General features: G+C 37.9%; 1 protein-coding gene across 7 annotated transcripts in view; it reads left to right on the top strand.

The window, feature by feature from the left end:
• Positions 1 to 1,811: 1,811 nt before the first annotated feature.
• The window catches only part of LOC139139280 (tyrosine-protein kinase receptor Tie-1-like), a 49,558-nt gene continuing 30,258 nt past the window's right edge, over positions 1,812 to 21,111 (top strand). For all 7 annotated transcript variants that reach the window (XM_070708134.1, XM_070708131.1, XM_070708133.1 and 4 more), the window contains exons 1-4: positions 1,812 to 1,905; positions 6,219 to 6,347; positions 7,353 to 7,496; positions 8,022 to 8,150. In XM_070708134.1, coding sequence (XP_070564235.1) covers positions 1,827 to 1,905; positions 6,219 to 6,347; positions 7,353 to 7,496; positions 8,022 to 8,150 — 481 coding nt within the window. In that variant the 5' untranslated portion in view covers positions 1,812 to 1,826. The remainder of the gene's footprint in view (positions 1,906 to 6,218; positions 6,348 to 7,352; positions 7,497 to 8,021; positions 8,151 to 21,111) is intronic.

The raw sequence follows: 21,111 nt of genomic DNA, 5'->3' as shown, positions 1-21,111 counted from the left end.
AGTGAATGTTCTCTGATTCATCCAACCGCAGCACGTGTGCTTGTCCCGTGGGAATCATCATGCGCTAATAATCGTCACTTGTTTTCTTCTCTTTTTCAGTGTCTTGTCATCTTACTTTGATAAATTCATCTCCGATCATATCAAGCGCAAGTGAAACGCACCTTTACTGCGTAGACACCAGCGGTACAGTCCCGATAACTGATCTGAGCATTGTCCGGGCCCTAGACACAGGCAATGGACGAGGGATTCCAGAAGAGGCATCGGTTACCGCAGATAGATTGGAAGCTGCTTGGGGTAGAGAGACAGGCAGTGCTAGATATGGCGTATTTAAATGTGGTGATGAAACTACAGCCGAGAGTGTTATCACATCGAAGGTTTTTCGATCAGGTTCGCATGATTTTGTTTGTATGGAATAAAGAGATCTCTGAACTTACTAGTATTTTATCGAGTAATCCATAATTTAAAAGTGAATCGAAGATACATGGGGCGAATTTTAATCCTAGATTATCTAAGTCCAAAACATCTTTGACAGAGTCGCATTATCTATTACATGTTTCTGAAATGGGCTATGTCGAATTTAAGTGCATTTTCATCAAAACATTCATAGATCCCATTCACAACCTCTGTTAAACTTTGTCGTCCCGCTTAGTCGAAGAGCTGTCTCCTACAAATGAAAGAACCTACTCCGAAGGCAAAATATTCTACTTCCTTCTGAGCTACCAAATAATAGCATTCTGTCTGTCTTGCTGGCCAGCTATCTGTCTGCCTATTTCTTGACCTCAGTTGGTTCTTTTTGTTGTTTTGCCGTGATTAATTTGTCTATCGCTGACTCACTCTCTCTCTCTCTCTCTCTCTCTCTCTCTCTCTCTCTCTCTCTCTCTCTCTCTCTCTCTCTCTCTCTCTCTCTCTCTCTCTCTCTGATGAATTGCTGAAGCTAGAAAATCTTGGTGAGGGCAATCTCTGATCATTTACAAAGGCATTTTGTAATTCTCGAAACATTGTAAGCATTCGTCACTTCTTCTTTTTTTCTACCTAATAATGGATAATCAATTGGAAACTACCATAATACCCCTATTGGAGGATAATACTAAATTCAGCCATGTCCCTAGACAAATTATTTGATAAATACGGAAATCATTTTAAATATTAGTAAAACCATATCACGTCAAGAGAAGACCACTTGGTGTATTCAAACTTTTCAGATCAAAATCCTGTCAACAGAGCAAGCATCATTTTCGCTATAATGGTTAGCATTCAAGTATTTTGGCCATCTGAAAGGGAAACAGTTGTCGGATCTGCGCCTGTGCGAGTTTCTTGTTTACAAAAACTGTATTTCGTGCACGATATGTAGATGCACCTCATCATCATAGCTGCAACATTTAAAGTACACGGAATAGATTATAACAGGCATGATTTAACTTTCATCAATCACCATCGTACCTTGGATACAGCTTTTGCATTGGTCGTGTGGATCCCTTACGACCTTTGGGCAGTTCCGACGACTGTATCCCTTTAACTGTCAGTTCTCCATCCAAGTCGACAACCTACCATATACTAACGTATAGTTCAACATAATCAATGTTAACTTAAACTAACGTTTTCACATTTTAGTAGATGTTGCTCCTGGAGTCATTTCACCTAGTATGCTGTCGATGAGAGCAAGTGTCGGTGATAACCTAACTGTTTCGATGTCACGTCACAAACAACTATAAGACGGTGTTAGTATATTCTGCCGTCACAACGGTCAAATCATCGACTTTCCGGTAAATCAATCGCATGAGCAACAAGACATTCGATCGTTTTCCCTAAAATGAACAAACATTTCGATGGCAGATAGCGGTATATATGAACTGTATCCGTCGGACAACAAAACACTTGGAGGAATAACCAGAGTGGTTATCAGAGGTAATTAAATACATACATACATACATACATACATACATACATACATACATACATACATATATATATATATATATATATATATATATATATATATATATATATATATATATATATATATATATATATATATATATATATATACATGAGAGAAAATGCCGAGAGAGTTTGACCGGTTGACCTCGCTGTTAATTTTATGCTGGAAATTACAATAACAATGCTTGGTCGAATGACGCAGTGCCTTGAGGGTGGGATCGCCAGTGGTATAGGGGGAGGAGTACCTTCCCCATGGTGATAAGTGGTGCAGATTACTGTCGCCTAGGTGACTGGCGTATACGCATGCCAAAAGACACCTATGGTTGATTTCCTGTTGACCAGTCGAATGGCAGAGTTGCAAATACCTGGACTGAACCATTTGGTTTTTTGTGGGTGTCGGTGGTACTTTGACAATATAAGTAAAGATGCACATATATTGAGTTTATTGTCTTGTTTATGAGCGGCCAGTATTTCCAACAGCATAAATTATGTGCATTTGCCCTTGAAGGAATAAATAATTTTCGAATAAAACATCGCGAATGTAACTACATTCCTTAAGCTCGACGTACACTTAAGTGCCCCAAAGAACCATGAAATCGCCTGACTTTCGATTGAAGAGATGAGTTTTGCCAAACCGCGTATACAGAAAAAGTAGCAGATGACTTTATTTTTAGAATCATAGACAGTATAGCGAGATGTAAAAAATGTGAAACAGGCTCCCCACCTAACTATCCTAAATGTTTTTGTGTCGAGTTTGTGTTTGATTCGTTTCGAAAATGTGTTCCTACATTCTTATGTGGATAGAGGGACTGTGGTTGTTACAAAAGTTGATAGAGTCGCCCTTTGACGCTTGCGTTTCGAAACCCGAGTGTGGTTTCTCATCAGTCGCAGTGTAGATTCTTTCCTTAGTTTGTGTTTGTGAAAATTTATTTTAATGCATTTTAGTGGTCTTGCTTTCCGATTAGCGAGGCAAGTATATTAATTTTGGTCACGTTGTGAGTCCGGTTGGTGGTTCGGTTTGTTTGTTCTATATTTCTTTACTTCGGTAAATTTTGTTTTGACTGGTGTGTCTTTTAGATTTTTGCGGAGGTTTGTGAATTTTTAGGCAATAAGTACCACTGCGGGGTACGGATTTTATGTTTATTGGATCAAGATACTTACAAGTATCCTGGTTGATGTGCTTGTTCTCGTACATTTTAATTAATAGTTCGTTTACTTTGTTTACTGTTTGTTCTGACTTGTTGTGTATAATACTGAGTGTTACGTAATTGCCTTTCGCATTCGAGTACGTAATCGTTTGTGTTGACAATAACGAAAAACCGACCCTTGTCGAAGGGTTATTTTCCTAAAATTTGATCAATGTTTGCAAGCTGGTTTATCGCGATTCTTTTGGCACGCGACATGTTTTATTTCCTTGTTTGAAAGGGTATCTCTAGAAGTGCGAGTTTAGAAGCTTCAGATAGCTTTCAAGTTTTTGTTTTTTTGTTGTTCGTGGAGTCCAATTTGACTTTTCTTTAAATTGGTGTTGTTGCGATTGTTTGTGTCTCACGATGTAGCGTAGTCACATTATACGACTTTATTTGTTGAAATCCTGAGGTGGTTTTATTCTGTTTGGTTTTGTTTGTGTCCGAATGAATTTTAAGGCTTTTGCCTAGTACTATTTTCGGAGTTTCATAGTTTGAGCGATGATAGGTTGTTGTTGAATTTCATGTTGTTGTCGGCTTTTCTTTGGAAATAGCTGATTTATTTCCACGGCCATGTTTTCTGTTACGTTACTGTGATTGTTTATTTTGTATTTAATGTTGTGTTTCAATTGTTTGATATGTGTACGATTTTTGTTATTTCTTTTAAGTGTTTGTGTGTTCTATGTCATTTTATCGTATTTTTTTGTAGTTCCCTTTTTGGAGTATTTGATGGCCCTGAAAAGGGCCGCTTGGTATGGGTTTTTGTTAGCGCTTGGCGCGTTTGTTTTGGCGATGAGCCTAGCTTTTTTATGCTTCTTTTCGATGTGCTTGGTGAGTAGGTGTTTGCCGCCTTCTTGTCACTGTGTGTGCGTACATGGACAGTCTGCATAGCCTTTGAATGTGGTCTCGATTTTGATCAAACTTACAATTTAGGAGTATATATCAAAACTGATAAATGATTTATGTGACTACTGTAGCTATAGACAGGCTACATTCAGGACGGGCAGCGACGGGCAGTAATTAGTAGGCAAAACAGGTGGTTTTCACCGTGGGCAGAACTCGGTGCAATGATACTGAACATTAATAGTAAGCCTGTCACCTTGAAGGTAATGCTGTAGGTGAAACACCGTGGGTGGAGGGACGGTGGGTGAAACAAGGACTTCAAACACACGATGGTACAAACAACACCACAAGTGAAACGTACACATAGAAATACACGCGTTCCTACGTTGTGCCCACCCGGGCCACGCGATTAAAATATGACTGATACTGCTGGATAGTGTTAATTGGGTCGGTAAACAGTCAATTAATAGTTTAATTGACTACCTGGGTGATTGGCAGGTCGTGTCCAACGACGCATATGCAAAGCAGGCCAAAAGACAAAAGCCCCCAAAGTTATTGACAGCTGGCCAGGGGTCACCATGAATACGTAATGAGCTTCACTACGCAGAAACTGCGTAGTCAAGCCCTTCTTAACCGGTCAAACTCTCTCGGCATTTTCCGGCATGTATATATATATTATATCAGTTTTTTTATATCAGTTTTCTCATATCAGTAACCAAACACATGGAAGTCTCATAACAGAATGGGGTAGCCCCTTATCCAACTTAGCATAAATATGAAGTCACAGAGAATGGGGTGACCAGCTCAAAAGCTCAGGACGATGCCATACTCTGAGTCTCACCATTCTGCGATAGAGAGACTGGTTCTTTGGCCATTGTAACCCGATGTCACAATATAGGGGAAAGCAAGATAATAATAAATTCAGAGCGAAGATAAACTTTTCGAAGTGATATTAAACTTCTCTTGATGATTGTTTATCATTTGACTTATCTGCATCAGGATTCCCAACAAAAGCATTGTGTAACCGACTTATACGCATTCGTTGCTGAAGATGACGTTTTTTCGTTACGGTAGCTAGTAGGCAAAATTAAATATCCTCTCATCTGGCGACAATATTAGACAGAACACATCATTAGTTTGGAAACTAGTCCCTCCTTAGAGTTACGCATCGGTAGCGGGGTGCAAACGTAATGTATATGCTGCTTGGATGAGAACCATTTGATTGCTCGAGAGGGGCTGGAGGATTCTTGGAAAAATGTCTGCAGGTGAAGAAGAAGAAATAAAATCGATCTAGTAATGTTTCAGGTCCTGTAATGACAAAAAAGAAATTAAAGAAATTGCTGCCATAGTGGTGGGACAAAGATTGCTGCCATATCCATTTCCTCTACCCCCTCCCGAAATCGAATGGTTCTCCCCTTATAGCAATGGACTACTAGTAGATCTGCCAGCTAGGCATGGTTTTCATAAGAATACTTAGCTGTCACTCAGGTAAAACACTTATAACAATCAGTGTCTCTAAAGAACAAATCGCTTCTTCTACACATTAGCTATGCTGCCGATGGTGACCGTTCATTTGTGTTGAATTATACTTGTCAACATATTCTAAACATACACTGGACCTAATGCAGTCACGCACTGTAATCGTTTCACCTAAGTTTCTCTGTGACCACAACGTTACGTTGAACCCGCTACATTTATGCCCGTTTCCTGTTGAAAGCAGCTGTACCACACATGTGGATGCAAGAATTTGTCAACAGTCAGATTTGTCAAAATATGAAGTCTCAAGAAAATAGCGGAAATTCAGTCGTGGTGTTAGGCAACTATCATAAGTGATCGCCTGGGCAGCAATCGCTGCTATAATCTTGTACAGTTTTGATGGCTTAGCGAGTTCCTGAACTAATGGTGTGTTTATTTACCGATGAGTGCAAAACAGGATAAAGTTTCCCATGTGACACATTTTGCATCTTTCCATCTCATTAATGTTGAAAATCCTAATCAAATTTTTTATCTACATTTATTTATTTGTTATAGTTATTAAACATGGCAATGAACATCGTTTGTTTGTTCTAATTGATCTTATGTTACTTCCTCTTTGCACCGCCATTTTAATAATCCCACTGAAAAGAATTTTCCCAGCCCAATCAATTCCTTCAGCCCCCAGGCCATAAATAATGACGATTCCCTTATTGTCGTCTCTATACTAGATCTAGACAATCCTAAACAGTTTCTTTCTTTGTTGATTATCTTTCACAGGATGTCGTTCTGGCCGTTGGAAGCAACCAGAGTGTGATAAAATTTGTCCTGACTGCCAAAATGGAGGCGTCTGCGATGATAAATCTGGCGATTGTATTTGTCCTCCTGGTTTTATAGTAGAGCGGATAAGTGAGAAAATATTTCAAATTGTGATGCAAGCATGAACATTGATATATAGGCACATTTTAGGTCACCTTTTAAGAAAAAAACACTAGCCACAAAAGTCCAATATGGCGGCCATTTTTCAGAATGGCCGCCAAATCGACTTCCGGAAAAATGAAATCATTGATGATTTGGGACGTTATCATCTGAATTTAACAATTTTAGTGGCTATACCCATGTTTTCAACTGTGTTAAGTCTACTCTGATGATTATTTTGCGATATTGTCCACTCTTGAGTCAGAAAATTGCTCTGCATTTGAATTACAGATCAAAAAGTACATTTAATGTGTTAAAAAACTAAAAAAAAATAAAAGGTCTACTCTTCCAAAACAAGGTTTTTGCTATTTTTGATGTCTTTAACACATACCAGAATTCTGTATGTCTGTATGGGTATTTAGCTTACATCAAGCGATGGGGGGAAAATGTAAAATGCAAATTAACCAGCCCTATTATTTGTTAGTTAGTTGCACTTCAATTGTAAAGGATCAGAGCCAGCCTAGGAGAGATAAACAAATGATTAAAGGCTACCTTTGTCAGTGATACGATATAGTGATACACCACTGATGGTTGTTGAAAGTTTCATGCTTGTATCATAAAATGAAATATTTCGCCAAAATGCCACACTTATCTGCTCTACTATTATCGGAGCAACCTGTTCTGTTGGCAAGTCTTTTGCGAGTTTTTCTCTCATTTGTTCTGTATCTAGCTCAATTTGCTAAGAGTCATCTAGCAAAGATAAGTCAACTATATAACTGTCTTTATCAGTAGACTCGCATACCCTGGTAAATGATATTGTTTGTGAAAACAGTGACTATATTGCTGACAGCTTTAGATTCACAGGCAAATATCATCTACCTCTTGCCATTTCTGCGAAGTACAAAGTCATGCGATGAAGTTTCTTGGGAAAGTTTTGTTATTAGTTTGGTTTACCCTGATCATGCCTTAAACATCGCTGATTTCATCCATCAACAGCTTGTGGAGAGAATAAATATGGTGAGAACTGTGACTATGAGTGTAATGCATATGCCAACGGCTGTGGATTCAGTCAGTTCTGTCTTCCTGATCCATACGGATGCACTTGCGCTACTGGGTGGGAAGGTCACCAATGCAACGAAGGTCAGATATGATTACACATATAAAAGCACTCAAGCGAATAAACAGTGTGCCCTTTTCATTTACTTTGTCAAGCATCTGTCTCATCTTACTCGGATATGAATATGGAAACTTTCATTTAAAACATTCCAGGAAAGATTCTGTTATTAATGATTTCTAGGGATTCGTATCTTTGTCAGTCTGTATGCCATCCTTACCAATATGTTTATTCTCATGTGTGTCTGACAATGAAATACGAGAGTGAAATATTCAGGAATTAAAAGAAAAAGCGTATTGTGCATAGTCAATCGTGTATGCATCATCGGCAGGTCTACTAAGACGCCTCATCTCCGATAAAAATTAAATTCAATAACCGATCGATATAATTAGCCTTGTCTATCAACAGAGATTTTTGAAATACCCCAAACCGTTATTATTGTAGTAATTCCGTTTATCCTTCCATTCGCAGTTCAAAAAAACTCCAAAAACCGAACAGATGCTAGAGTAGGAGCTATGATTGCTACATAAGTTTCTTTTTGATTTCAATAGCATGTGATGTCGGCCAATACGGCCCTGACTGCAAACTGAGATGTGATTGCCACAACGGTGGTACATGTGATCGATATCGAGGCTGTGTGTGTACTGACGGCTGGACTGGTCCCACTTGTCAATCGCAAGGTGATTGTTGTTGAGTGTCTTCATTTTCACAATATATATATATATATATATATATATATATATATATATATATATATATATATATATATATATATATATATATATATTTATATATATTAGATACTGTATGTATATATATATATATGTATATATATATATATATATATATATATATATATATATATATATATATATATATATATATATATATATATATATATATATATATATTAGAAACTGGATGGATTGAAACACACTTCCACACCTGGTTGTTTAGATCATGACGTCTTTATTTTGGAGGCGCCGAGTATAGATTTACCCCATTTCTCTGGTACAGATTCATTGATGATATATACAGTTTATTCATTGTCAACTTAAATGCCTTTATGGAATTATACAGATACATTAATTTGTTTCATCATACCATACAATTCACGATGGAGCATTCACAAAAGTCTATTCCTTTTCTTGGTGTTAAAGTTCATGCCAACGAAAATGGTAAAAAATGACAGACTTGTATGAAAAACCCACCCACACAAATCAATATTTACATTTCAAATCATCCCACCCTAGGCATGTAAAACTCGGCGTTTCATAAGGGCTTGCTATACGCATTTGTCGCATTTGCTCAGAGTTAGAATGGAGAAATGCACGTCTAGTCACACTTACACAAGCATTAATGGAACGGGCTTACCCTGAAAACCTACTCACCGAACAAATAATTCGTGCCAGATCTATCCCCAGATCGACTCTACTCCAATATAATGAACAAAACCGAGACTCCCGTATCTTCTTTGTCACCACTTTCAATCCGTGCCACCCAAATTTTCGTCAAATCATAAACTCAAATTTCCACATATTAGTTATTACACAAGTCAGCCAAATGCAAACAAGCCATACCTAACAAACCGATAATTTCATATCGACGTAATGTAAATCTCCGGGACATGTTTAATAGTTCGATCAGATATTTCCAACGCCAGCACAGGTAATCCGGGTTTCTTTAAGTGTCAATCCACCAGGGGATGCAACATCTGCAAACACACATCAGACACAACACAATTCCACAGCACAGTAAATAAGAACACTTACGAAATAAGGAACAACATTATAGCAGCACTTAAAATACATAGTTTACCTACTGACATACAAACGCTGCCTTATACAATACGTGGGAGAAATAAAAACATCTCTCCGTCTCCGTTTCAACAATCACCTTTCCTCAGTTCGTCATAAAAAGACACTCCAGCAGCCATTCATTTCAATTCCGGCGAACACGACATTAATGATATTACAATCATTGGAATCAAACTAGTAAACGAACAAGACGACAAATTAAGAAAACAAATTGAATCACTGTGGATCAAAAAACTAGACACGCTGTACAGGCATGAAATTCAATGTCCGCCCAATATTCAAATAAGCTTTAAACGGCGCCACCACACATCAGGCTTAGTGTATAAAAGCAGTTACGCCAACTCATCCGCACGCCACTTTCCATCCCTAGGCGTTGGACCAACAAGTGTCGTTTTTCCCTGTAACCTCCAGGTCAGTCCCTGACACTCTTTAATCATGTATATTTTCAGACATACAAACGAGTTTTTTTGTATCGTGTCACATAATCCCATCTTTGTAAAGTGTACTTTATCTCAACTTCATCTCTGTATATTCCGTTTTCAGTATACACCTGACGAAGCCCTAACTTTAGAGCGAAACGTTGTGTTTTGAGGTAGAATAAAGACATCATGATCTGAACAACCAGGTGTGGAAGTGTGTTTCAATCCATCCAGTTTCTACTATCTTCATTCCATTCCACGCCCTACTGGGGATCACTTGATTATTCCTCGTTTCCAAAGTATACAGATGTCCTCGTGGGAAATTACAGTGCTCGATGCTAAAGCAGAGCGTTATAATTAGATAAACAAATTACTTCGAGTACAAAGTAATGAAATCTATTACTTCAGTTTCATGCATCTTGCTATCCTCAGATAGAAATGAAAGGATTACTAGCTCGACACTCTTACATATATGATTGGGACGAACCATTCTATTTGTAGGTGGTGTTAAAATTCGATAAATAATAATTGTTTTGGTGGCGACATTTTGAAACCAACTCAGTCAGAGCGTTTGTTTAACAGTGTAGATTTGTCAGCATTGATAATGTGCAGCTTTTCTGATATACAAAGATGACATCGCTTGCTTATGTTAGAGTAGCTCAATGCGTTATCAATGATTGACCATGAAATGTCAAAGGCTTGGCCCTTATTTCTTAAATTCCTTACAAATTTTGACAAAACAGTGTCGTTTTTGTATCTCTCGTTACGGAACAGTTCATATGGTTAGTGTAGCGCGTCTTGAAGGTGTTATCAGTGAGGCCGATGTAAACCCTCTCTGCATTGTCCTCCGTTGATACTTTGGCCTTGTAAACCACACCTTTGACTTCACAGTTACCCTTCAAGGGGCATGCCGACTTAACCCTGCAATTGCAATCAGCTTGTTGGTCCTTACGTTGATCTCCGGTGAGTGCCCTCTTATTATGCGATTTGATTATACTTGCCATATTCTTCATACAGCTATAACTCACTTTATTGTGTTTCTGTTGAAGATCTTGTGAAGTTTAGACCCCTTTGGAAAATGTTTGTCAACAAGTTGAAGAAATTTCCTGCCGATGTTAGTTTAACAGGGCTGTTACAGGACTTTGTACAACTGCGTACCCATGTGTTTGAATGTCACAGTGCTGTGGGGGTTCTCCTGTGCACAAGAGACCTGGCACAACCATGAGATGAGAAAATATCATTGGTATTGTTGTTTTTGTTTTAAAAAAACAATACCTACACGTTTATCATTATCTGATAAAATATGGTATATGTATATGACTCAGACAAGTGATATGGGAGGGTCCATTATCATTCACAGTGTACTACCGTGTCTCGGATGGCGTCTTTGTCACGACCCACCCAGTAATGTAGTGGGTGGTGATGGTGGCTGACAGGATACGAAGCTATTCTTTTGTCACGTTGGGTTATATCTTCAGGTCTACGAATTTTTTCCTTTCTTATGTCGTTTGACCTCGTATTGAATTGACCATATACTATTAATCTATATTTTCGTCAAGTCTCAAAGACATTGTTTTCTCAGACAAAACGGCTGTTGCGTGACTAATTGGAATTTATGCGTATAGGCTATTTCTATTATGATTTGACCCATAAAAGTGAATGAAAAATGAGTGACGATGACTCGTTTCTCAGGAGATCGATTTTGTATGAACTTTTTGAGAAAATTCACAATTTGAATTGAATTGAATGGTCTCACTGTATTACCTACAAAGGAGCTGAGAAATTAAAATCTAATTTTATTTAACTGAGACAATGCAAGAATTTGTGATCGGATAATATTGCTTGTGTAATATTTTTTGTGCGAATTGTGTTACTTTTCATGATTTGTACGTTTTCTTTAAAGTATACAAATTGTTTGTGACCTTGAAAAAAATTGTAATGAGATAATATACACAGAAATGACAATTCTCAAAATTTCAACACAAGCAACACATCTTTGAGTCCTTTCCTGGCAAAATAATTTTTGACAAACACGTTAAACGTCATCTGATGTCAGTCGGGTCAGTACCGACCGCTTTTTGCGACAATAATTTTAAAGACAGCTTCCCCAACGCCTTACAGATGTGCTTTATAAGGAGCAGGTTCGAATTATATAAAAAACGATGTAAAATGACCCGGAACCATGCTGAAATAAATGCCAGCTTTAAATTTCTATGTTTTGTTGCAAACTCTTCGAGTCAACATATCGTTGTCCTTAAAATCTGACTGCATTGACATTTTATGAAGCTTTGTTCACTTTGCTATGTAGTCACGGACAGTGACATCACGCCTGACGTTAATACTTTCTCCAAGCTCCGACACCTTTATTTATGGCAAGTTTCGTTCCATGAATGGTTTTGGAGGATGAAGATCATTGCTTCCTAAAATTCACCGGGAGGTCTGTTTTCTCTGTATGCATCGCGTATATACGTGATAAATACATGCACTTTGACCTTACGGTAAGTACGAGCGAAATAAACATCCTGAGATCAGTAACGAAACAGAATTAGAAGCACTTAGTAACAGTGTACGCGGTAGGACTGGGTAAACTTTTTTCGCCCTTGATTTTGTTTTTCTCGCCTTTGAAATTTAATTATTAGGGGCCCAAGCCGACCGGCTGGGCCCCTATTGGTTTTATAGGAGTTCAACTTTCTTCTTCTTCTTCTTCTTCTTCTTCTTCTACTTCTTCTTCTTCTTCTTCCGCTCTTTTTTTGTCGACCTAGAACTCAAACACCGCTTAACGCAAACTTCTAAAACTTGCAGGGCTAATAGGTACCTATGAGATCTCGTGCACCTGGGTATAGAAATTTCGAATAGTCGCGCGACCTGGCGGCCATATTGGATTTTCGAAAAATACCGATTTAATTTTAAAAATCTTCTTCTCCAGAACCAACACACCGATTAAACTGAAATTTTACTCATGTCATCCTTAGAGTGATCTCTTTCAAGTTTGCGAAAGACGTTTGGATCGGACACGTGATTTGGCCGCCATCTTGGATTTTACGAAAATCGCAATTTAATCATTAAAAATCTTCTTCTCCAGAACCAACACACCGATTTCACTGAAATTTCACTCATGTCATCTTTAGAGTGATCTCTTTCAAGTTTGCGAAAGACGTTTGGATCGGTCACGTGATTTGGCCGCCATCTTGGATTTTACGAAAATCGCAATTTAATCATTAAAAATCTTCTTCTCCAGAACCAACACACCGATTTAACTGAAATTTTACTCATGTCATGCTTAGAGTGATCTCTTTCAAGTTTGCGAAAGACGTTTTGATCGGTCACGTGATTTGGCCGCCATCTTGGATTTTATGAAAATCTCAATTTAATCACTAAAAATCTTCTTCTCCAGAACAAACACACCGATTTAACTGAAATTTTACTCATGTCATCCTTAGAGTGATCTGTTTCAAGTTTGCGAAAGACGTTTGGATTGGTCACATGATTTGGCCGCCATCTTGGATTTTACGAAAATCGCAATTTAATCATTAAAATTCTTCTTCTCCAGAACAAACACACCGATTTAACTGAAATTTTACTCATGTTATCCTTAGAGTGATCTCTTTTAAGTTTGCGAAAGACATTTGGATCGGTCACGTGATTTGGTCGCCATATTGGATTTTCAAAAAATACCAATTTAATCTTCAAAAATCTTCTTCTTCTGAAGTAACACCAAAATCTTTTCGCAAAGGTCTGATTTTTGGTATATAGGGATAACTTAGCAATACAATTTTTTTGACAAAATATCATGTGACATTCATGACCTTTGACCTTGAATATACGTATATGTCCATAACTCAGTAACCACAAGTGCTACACCCTTTATATTTGATAAGGTGGGAGACCTTATGACACCATATCCTGTAACTCATTAATTATGCGCATATCTAATTCTGAGCCAGCCAATAGAGCTAAAGGTCTGATTTTTGGTATATAGGGATAACTTAGCAATACAATTTTTTTGACAAAATGTCACGTGACCTTCATGACCTTTGACCTTGAATATACGTACATGTCCATAACTCAGTAACCACAAGTGCTACACCCTTAATATTTGGTATGATGGGAGACCTTATGACACTACATCCTGTACCTAATTAATTATGCGCATATCTAATTCTGAGCTAGCCAATAGAGCTAGAGGTCTGATTTTTGGTATATAGGGATAACTTAGCAATACAATTTTTTTGACAAAATGTCATGTGACCTTCATGACCTTTGACCTAGAATATACGTATATGTCCATAACTCAGTAACCACAAGTCCTACACCCTTCATATTTGGTATGATGGGAGACCTTATGACACTACATCCTGTACCTCATTAATTATGCGCATATCTAATTCTGAGCCAGCCAATAGAGCTAGAGGTCTGATTTTTGGTATGTAGGGATAACTTAGCATTACAATTTTTTTGACAAAATGTCATGTGACCTTGATGACCTTTGACCTTGGATATACATATTTGTCCATTACCAAGTAACCACAATTGCTACACGCTTCATATTTGGTATGATGGGAGACCTTATGACACCACATACTGTACCTCATTAATTATGCGCATATCTAATTCTGAGCCAGCCAATAGAGCTAGAGGCCTGATTTGTGGTATATGGGCATGGGTATGGGATAGAAACTTTTTGACAAAATGCTACGTGACCTCGATGACCTTTGACCTCAAATATACATATAGGTCCATAACTTAGGAACCACAAGTGCTACATTCTTCATATTTTGTATGATGGGAGACCTTATGATGCCATATCCAGTACCTCATTAAATATGCACATATCTAATTTTGGGCAAGCAAATAGAGCTAGAGGTCTGATTTTTGGTATATAGGCATAACTTAGCAATACAATTTTTTTGACAAAATGTCATGTGACCTCGATGACCTTTGACCTTAAATATACGTATATGTTCATGACTAAGAAACCATAAGTGCTACACCCTTCATATTTTGTATGATGGGAGACCTTATGGTGCCATATCTTGTACCTCATTAAATATGCACATATATAATTCTGAGCCAGCCAATAGAGCTAGAGATCTGATTTTTGGTATATAGGGATAACTTAGCATTAAAATTTTTTTGACAAAATGTCACGTGACCTCGATGACCTTTGCCCTTAAATATGAGTACATGTCCATAACTCAGTAACCACAAGTGCTACACCCTTCATATTTGGCCGCCATATTGGATTTTACGTAAAACATGCAATTCCCACTGACACGTACAGTAACTATGAGATGATGTTCAAAATCATACTTTTGCAAGATCGAATTTTGCACATAATATCATTAGTGCAAGATCTTTCAACCATGTTATCCGCTTGGGCCCCGCCAACGCTGCTTGCAGCTTTAATTCTGTTTGTTATCTTCAACGACGGCAGCGGTAAACTTCTGGACTGTTTGATGTCTTTTATTTTACAATTCATCGGTCTGTTTTATCTATTTTTCCCAGCGTCAAGTCTTCATCCGTACATTCGATAACTTTGCATATTAGCCTTGTTCGTCAATATATGAATCAGTTTATGGTAAACAGTGACTTAGATGCGGAAATGGAGAATACAACTTTTTCTATAATCAACTGTCAAGTAGGGACCTGTGAAAAGACGACTGTACAGTCAGAGTGTCAGAGATATACATGTCATATTGTCAGAGACCAAATACAATGATTTATTCATTTCCCGTCACTATATGTGATCCCCAGTATTGCCTTGGGTCGTTTTGTTCGTGCATCCGTTTGTCCTATGACCTTCAGCATCGAAAGAGATCGACTCCATTGATCTTTGACCAGTTTAAGCGTTCAGTTTCTTTTACAGAATGTTGTCTGTGCGTTGATAAGGTATAATTTACTTGTCATTGCTGAGGTGTAGGTGCACTCAACAGCTCCATTTCATAGTTTCTCCATCTTGAATCGTTGGTAGATTTCAAAGAATTACTGTCAAATATTCTATATTGTACTGCCAAACATCGAGGTGGAACTTTTCATTCTTCCCCCTTGGTGCATAGGAATGGTATCGCCATCAGTGACAGATTTAGTCAACTGTGGGCGTGAGTGATGATTCACATCAATATCTCTGACCTTAAATAACCAAGACCTTTAACTCTAGGTGACCGAGAGTTCACTTTTCATGATCAACGCGTGACATATGTCATGGAGACCGCCATGTGCGATCCACAATAACATGACGTCGACAACCAACATTTTTAACTGTCGGTGTATCGTCCATCTTTAACTGACAACAAAACGTCATTTGCTTGCATGATTAGCACAATTATGATTTATTTAGTCAGCCCAGGGCAGGAATAAAAGTATAAATCCTTTACTTTCTACATATTTCGAAACTGTGTTATAGGAGCAATGTATTTTCCTGTCGAATGTAACATTGCAATGTAAACTTTAATGTAACTGCAGTCATTGTTTGTGAAATGCGGGTCGTTCAGTTCATGAAAGGGTGTACTCTGTCCACAACAGAAACGAAGACTAGTACCTACTTGTGATTTCACTTTGCACTATGAACAAGATTTCAAAATCCTTAAAGATAATCATCGTTAATGATTTTGATTATTAGGATTATTGTCTAATAATACAATGCATAAACAGACAATTACAACAGAATGTAGTAATGTCATAATAATTGACAAATATTCTAACATTTTCAAATTGAAAACGTTTCAAAAATAAACGCACCTGAAACTGAAACTGTGCAATCAATCGAACGGATAACATTGGCCATAGTGCAGAGTTCAATAAGCCAATACTTGAATGATAGATTATTCATAAATTATTGTGACTCATGTACCTTGTTCTGTATAAGTAGTACATGGGGCAGTATAGTCCACAGTCCAACCCCCCCCCCCCGATGCAGGGGCTTATATAGTCCACCTGTGCAGGGGCTTATTAAGTCCACTGTGTGCAGGGGATTGTACAATCCACCCCTCTGCAGGGGCTTATATAGTCCATCTGTGCAGGGGCTTATATAGTCTACCCTCCGTGCAGGGGCTTGTACAGTCCACCTGTGCAGGGACTTGTATAGTCCACCTGTTCAGAGACTTGTATAGTCCACCTGTGCAGGGGCTTATTTAGATCACTCTGTGCAGGGGTTTATATAGACCACTCGGTGCACCTGCTTATATAGACCACTTTTTGCTTGGATTTAATTGTAAGATATAGATCACTTTGGAAAGATATAGATCACTGTCATGGCCGGCAGGTACAAACGTACGTCTCCTTGGTGATGGAAAGACCCCCTAGCCTAGTGGAAATAGATGGGTTTATATAGTTCACTCTGTGCAGGGGCCTGTAGACGAGTGTGTTTCGCGGAGCCGCACAACTTCGAGCCGAACAAGAAATGTAGGAATGTGGCACATAGGTTATTTGCTTCAGAAGTTGAAAAACTTGGGAAAGTAGCGCACTACCTGCCGCTGACTTGATGAAGATAAATCCCATGGCTGCTGTTTAGAGCTTATTCACAGCAGGGTAGTGATGTACACCGTACGTATGGCAGTTACATTGGATACGAGCGAGTCTTCCCGACTTTTCTGCAAATAACAGGGAACAATTGACATTCTTTGCAGTCAGCATGGACAATAAGAGTCAAGGGATAATGTGGTAAGTTTATTTGCTATATATTTCATTACTTTTCATTTTCTTCGATCTAATACATGTATATTTCGTTCTATGTTGATATGCAGTATCGACTATACAAGCCCCTGCGCAGGTGGATTGTACAAGCCCCTGCACGGAGGGTGGACTATATAAGCCCCTGCACCGGGGATGGACTGTGGACTATACTGCCCCATGTATACTACTTGTATATTTATGCGATTCTGTTTCATGAGAGAAAATCGTTACTGAATCGTCACTGTTGAATCTTCACATCATAGACCATCAAGGCTTGACTGTTTAACTGCATGAAGACTTTTGTTAACATGGTTTATTTATCATTTATCGTTTTTAACTTTATTGATTAACTCGAGTATTTTTCATTTGATTTTCATTCTTGTTGTTTGATAACTTTGGTTTTAATATTTGGAAATGAAATATCTCAGAATTGAAGGCTATTGTCCTCGGTTGAAAGTTTTCTCTTATAAACGGTGTTCCAGTCTCTACGTGAGAACCTATGGGTATAGTAGATGACCCTTTCTACTTCCACAAACACTGATTGCACTTTAATTAATGTGATAGCAAGACGATCCAATATGTATATTATCGTGATACAACTTACAACAACTTACAACAAAGGACGATGTTCTTATCTCCTTGAATTATTACAATGATTCGATAATCTGCATCTACATGGAGAGGTCAAGGTTGAAGCACCACTGCAAACAATTTCGAACATTTACAGATATTATCATAGAAAAGATAATTACTTATCAAATGTATTTTCATTACTTGTATTTTTCAGAAAATTATATTTAATCCACCTCAGATAGGAGGAGTAGCTTTCAAAATTTACATCTGAAAGACTAGCTGATATTAACATCAGAAGAGTTCCTTTTTAAGTAAATATAGCTATATGTAGCTTTTTTCCATAAAAAACTCGGCTGAAGTTTTGTTAGAGATGTGCATTTATATTCTATTTTGATTACCATATCTTTATCCTATTCATCTCAATCAAATTATATTTGATAGTCCATACGTTCATCCCAGTGGTTGTATTTTCAGGTTTTTCTATGTGAACACTATAACAGTAAAACAATATCACACAAGATTAACAGTGAGGTGATATCACCAACAATTACCCAATATCAAGGGTAAATATCAAGGGTAACATTTACGTTATATCATAGTAAGCCCGAGCGTCTATACAGTGACGTAATGTTAGCTATTAAAGACGGAAGTAGATCAGGTATGTGTGTACAACCTGTCAAAGGGCGACTCGCGCCTACTTTTTTATCATTATTGAACTTAACAAACATTTGTGACAGGAAATTTGCTAGCTAATGCGTTTGGATGAGTTGAATGTAGCCAAACTTTTCCAACCCGAGTATTTTGGAGAAGGGGAAGGGGTGTGAAGTTTGGCTGAGCTGATATGTAGACACTTTGTACCATCATTAGTTCAAAAGTGCAAAGACAACTTCTCCCAATACTTTTGCAGCATATGTTTTCAGCAGAACAGAGGACGGGTAGCCTGCCAACCAATCTTGACAAACAATAATCATATGTGTTTTATATGTAAACATGCTATTCTTAGGTGTTTTGAACAATCGTGGCTTCTCGGGACTGCAATCCCTTTATTATTTTAAAAATACCCCTCCGATAAATTGGATTTCGCCATTCCTTACTAAGAAACCTTCCCACTTCCCTGGTCTCTCTGGAAAACACATACACACACACACACACATACAACCCCCAAAATGTAGAACAAAAACAAACTCACAACTGCCCTCTTCCCACCACAAAAGTTTCTATTACAATCTCCTAGCCTCAAACCATTGCCCTGCCCGTCGGCCAACCTTCGGCCAGAAAAAAAAAAGAATCTTGCCCCCTGCCAACCCATTGAGTCTTTTTTTCAAACTGTTTGCTCTGCAGTAGAATTTGATTATTTTTAGCATTTTCTTTGATGACCTTTAATTCACTTTGAACGTCACACAGTGCCATTGATTGGTTTTAGAAGTTTTCCCACGAAGATTTCATAAATGAAATCATCGAAAAAATCTAAGAACCACGACTTCTCGTGAAGTAGTTGTAGTAATTGTGTAAAATAACAAACAAGAACAAAACAGTTGTCCAATAAGTCTCGAATATATAAGTTGCAGAAAAAAGTAATGACTGAATGTAAAAATTCTTCGAGAAACATCTTACAATTATCTTCTTCAGCATAATATTTTCTTATCAAATTCAATGTGAGTGAGCGTAAAAATGTATATACCAGACAACTAACCCACCGAAAGTAATTGATGACTATGAATATTTAACATATCGGTTCATCATATAGGACAATTCTTGTTGCACAACATTGCCCTGGCAAAAGACAGATTAAAAACGTGCATTGTGATATCTCTGACCATGTTTCCCCTTTCGTGGAGTGCATCAATGTTATGAACATTGAGGTGAGAGTGTTAATGGTACTGTCACCTGTTCCAATTTTGCCACAGTTACCATGGAAAGAGAAAATCTAACCAATGACAGATTTTAAACGGGTGGCCGCTTTTTAAAAACAGTGCCCTCACATGGACATTTTGGATACCAAGGAACGCCCCTTTGACTATATATGGGCATATTTAGGTTACAGGTAACTGTATACCTTTAAAACAAGACTTGTCTGAAACTTTAATCAACTAATTTTAATATAAAACATGGAAAAGGGGACATGAATATTTATCGCTTCAGAAATAATGCTGAATCTCTTTTAGGATTATTTGGAAAAGACTTGTTGCGAAAATAGCATAACGAGCATGGGCATAATCTCATAAAATATTTTACACTTTTGGCGAATGTTTTGTCGAGCAACACATTTAACAAATTTAAACTCTGACTCGAGATCTTTCTCCAAGTTGACTAAACTACGCAAGTTTTTCTCCGATTGGAAATTTTCATATAAAATGAACATTTTATCCTCACAAAGCGTACGCCTGGATGTTTCATTTACATCTTCGTCGTATTTCACAAGGTATGTTTTATTTGGCTTATTATCACTCTGTCAATGTGAATCTTGTCTGCAAAGATGTTTTGATAATTGAATTAATATCTCCAAAAATAGCTCATTACATTTACAAACATGAAAGGGTGTTATGACAAGCTTTATCACTAACCAAAATGTTTGATTTTGCAAAACAAAATGTCTTATAAAATATACACACTTCGTTAATTATTTACATTGTAAACTTTCCCGGTCATTTTACGAACGTAATAAAGCACTCAATTAAAAATTGCACCGATACTCGTCACGGTAGACCACAATATGGTCCCTCGTGCCGCCTTCGCCTAAACTATGGACGAAGCCAGTGAGGCAGATTACGTGGAATAGGTATACCAATGATACGTTTCCCCACAGCCGAAAGCGGACGGCGCGGGGTGCGAGTGCTAAAGGGATGTGCCCAGCGAAACGTTTGAGTTGCAGAGTCAAGCAGAGACCACAACAGCAGTTTTACTTGGTAAAAAACCAAATTAAAACACACCTGAGATTGCACCAGCCTGCACACATCAATTTCTCAAAATTGTCCACGCAAGATAGGGGACACCCCTCAGACACTTTCCCCTCAGCCTCTCGCGTGCTTTTAAATTCCGCCCAGTCAGATATCCTTGTGAAAACCCTGTCACGATACCCGTCCAAATTAAACAATACTATATGGTTTGATACTGGTTATAGCGTGACCTTATTTATCTGTATTTTGTCGTCACTTTGAATT

This window comes from Ptychodera flava, chromosome 8, assembly GCF_041260155.1.
Source record: "Ptychodera flava strain L36383 chromosome 8, AS_Pfla_20210202, whole genome shotgun sequence".
NCBI classification, from domain to species: Eukaryota; Metazoa; Hemichordata; class Enteropneusta; family Ptychoderidae; genus Ptychodera; species Ptychodera flava.
The sequence above is the reverse complement of the archived record's forward strand: the minus strand, read 5'-3'. Positions and strand labels throughout refer to the sequence as shown.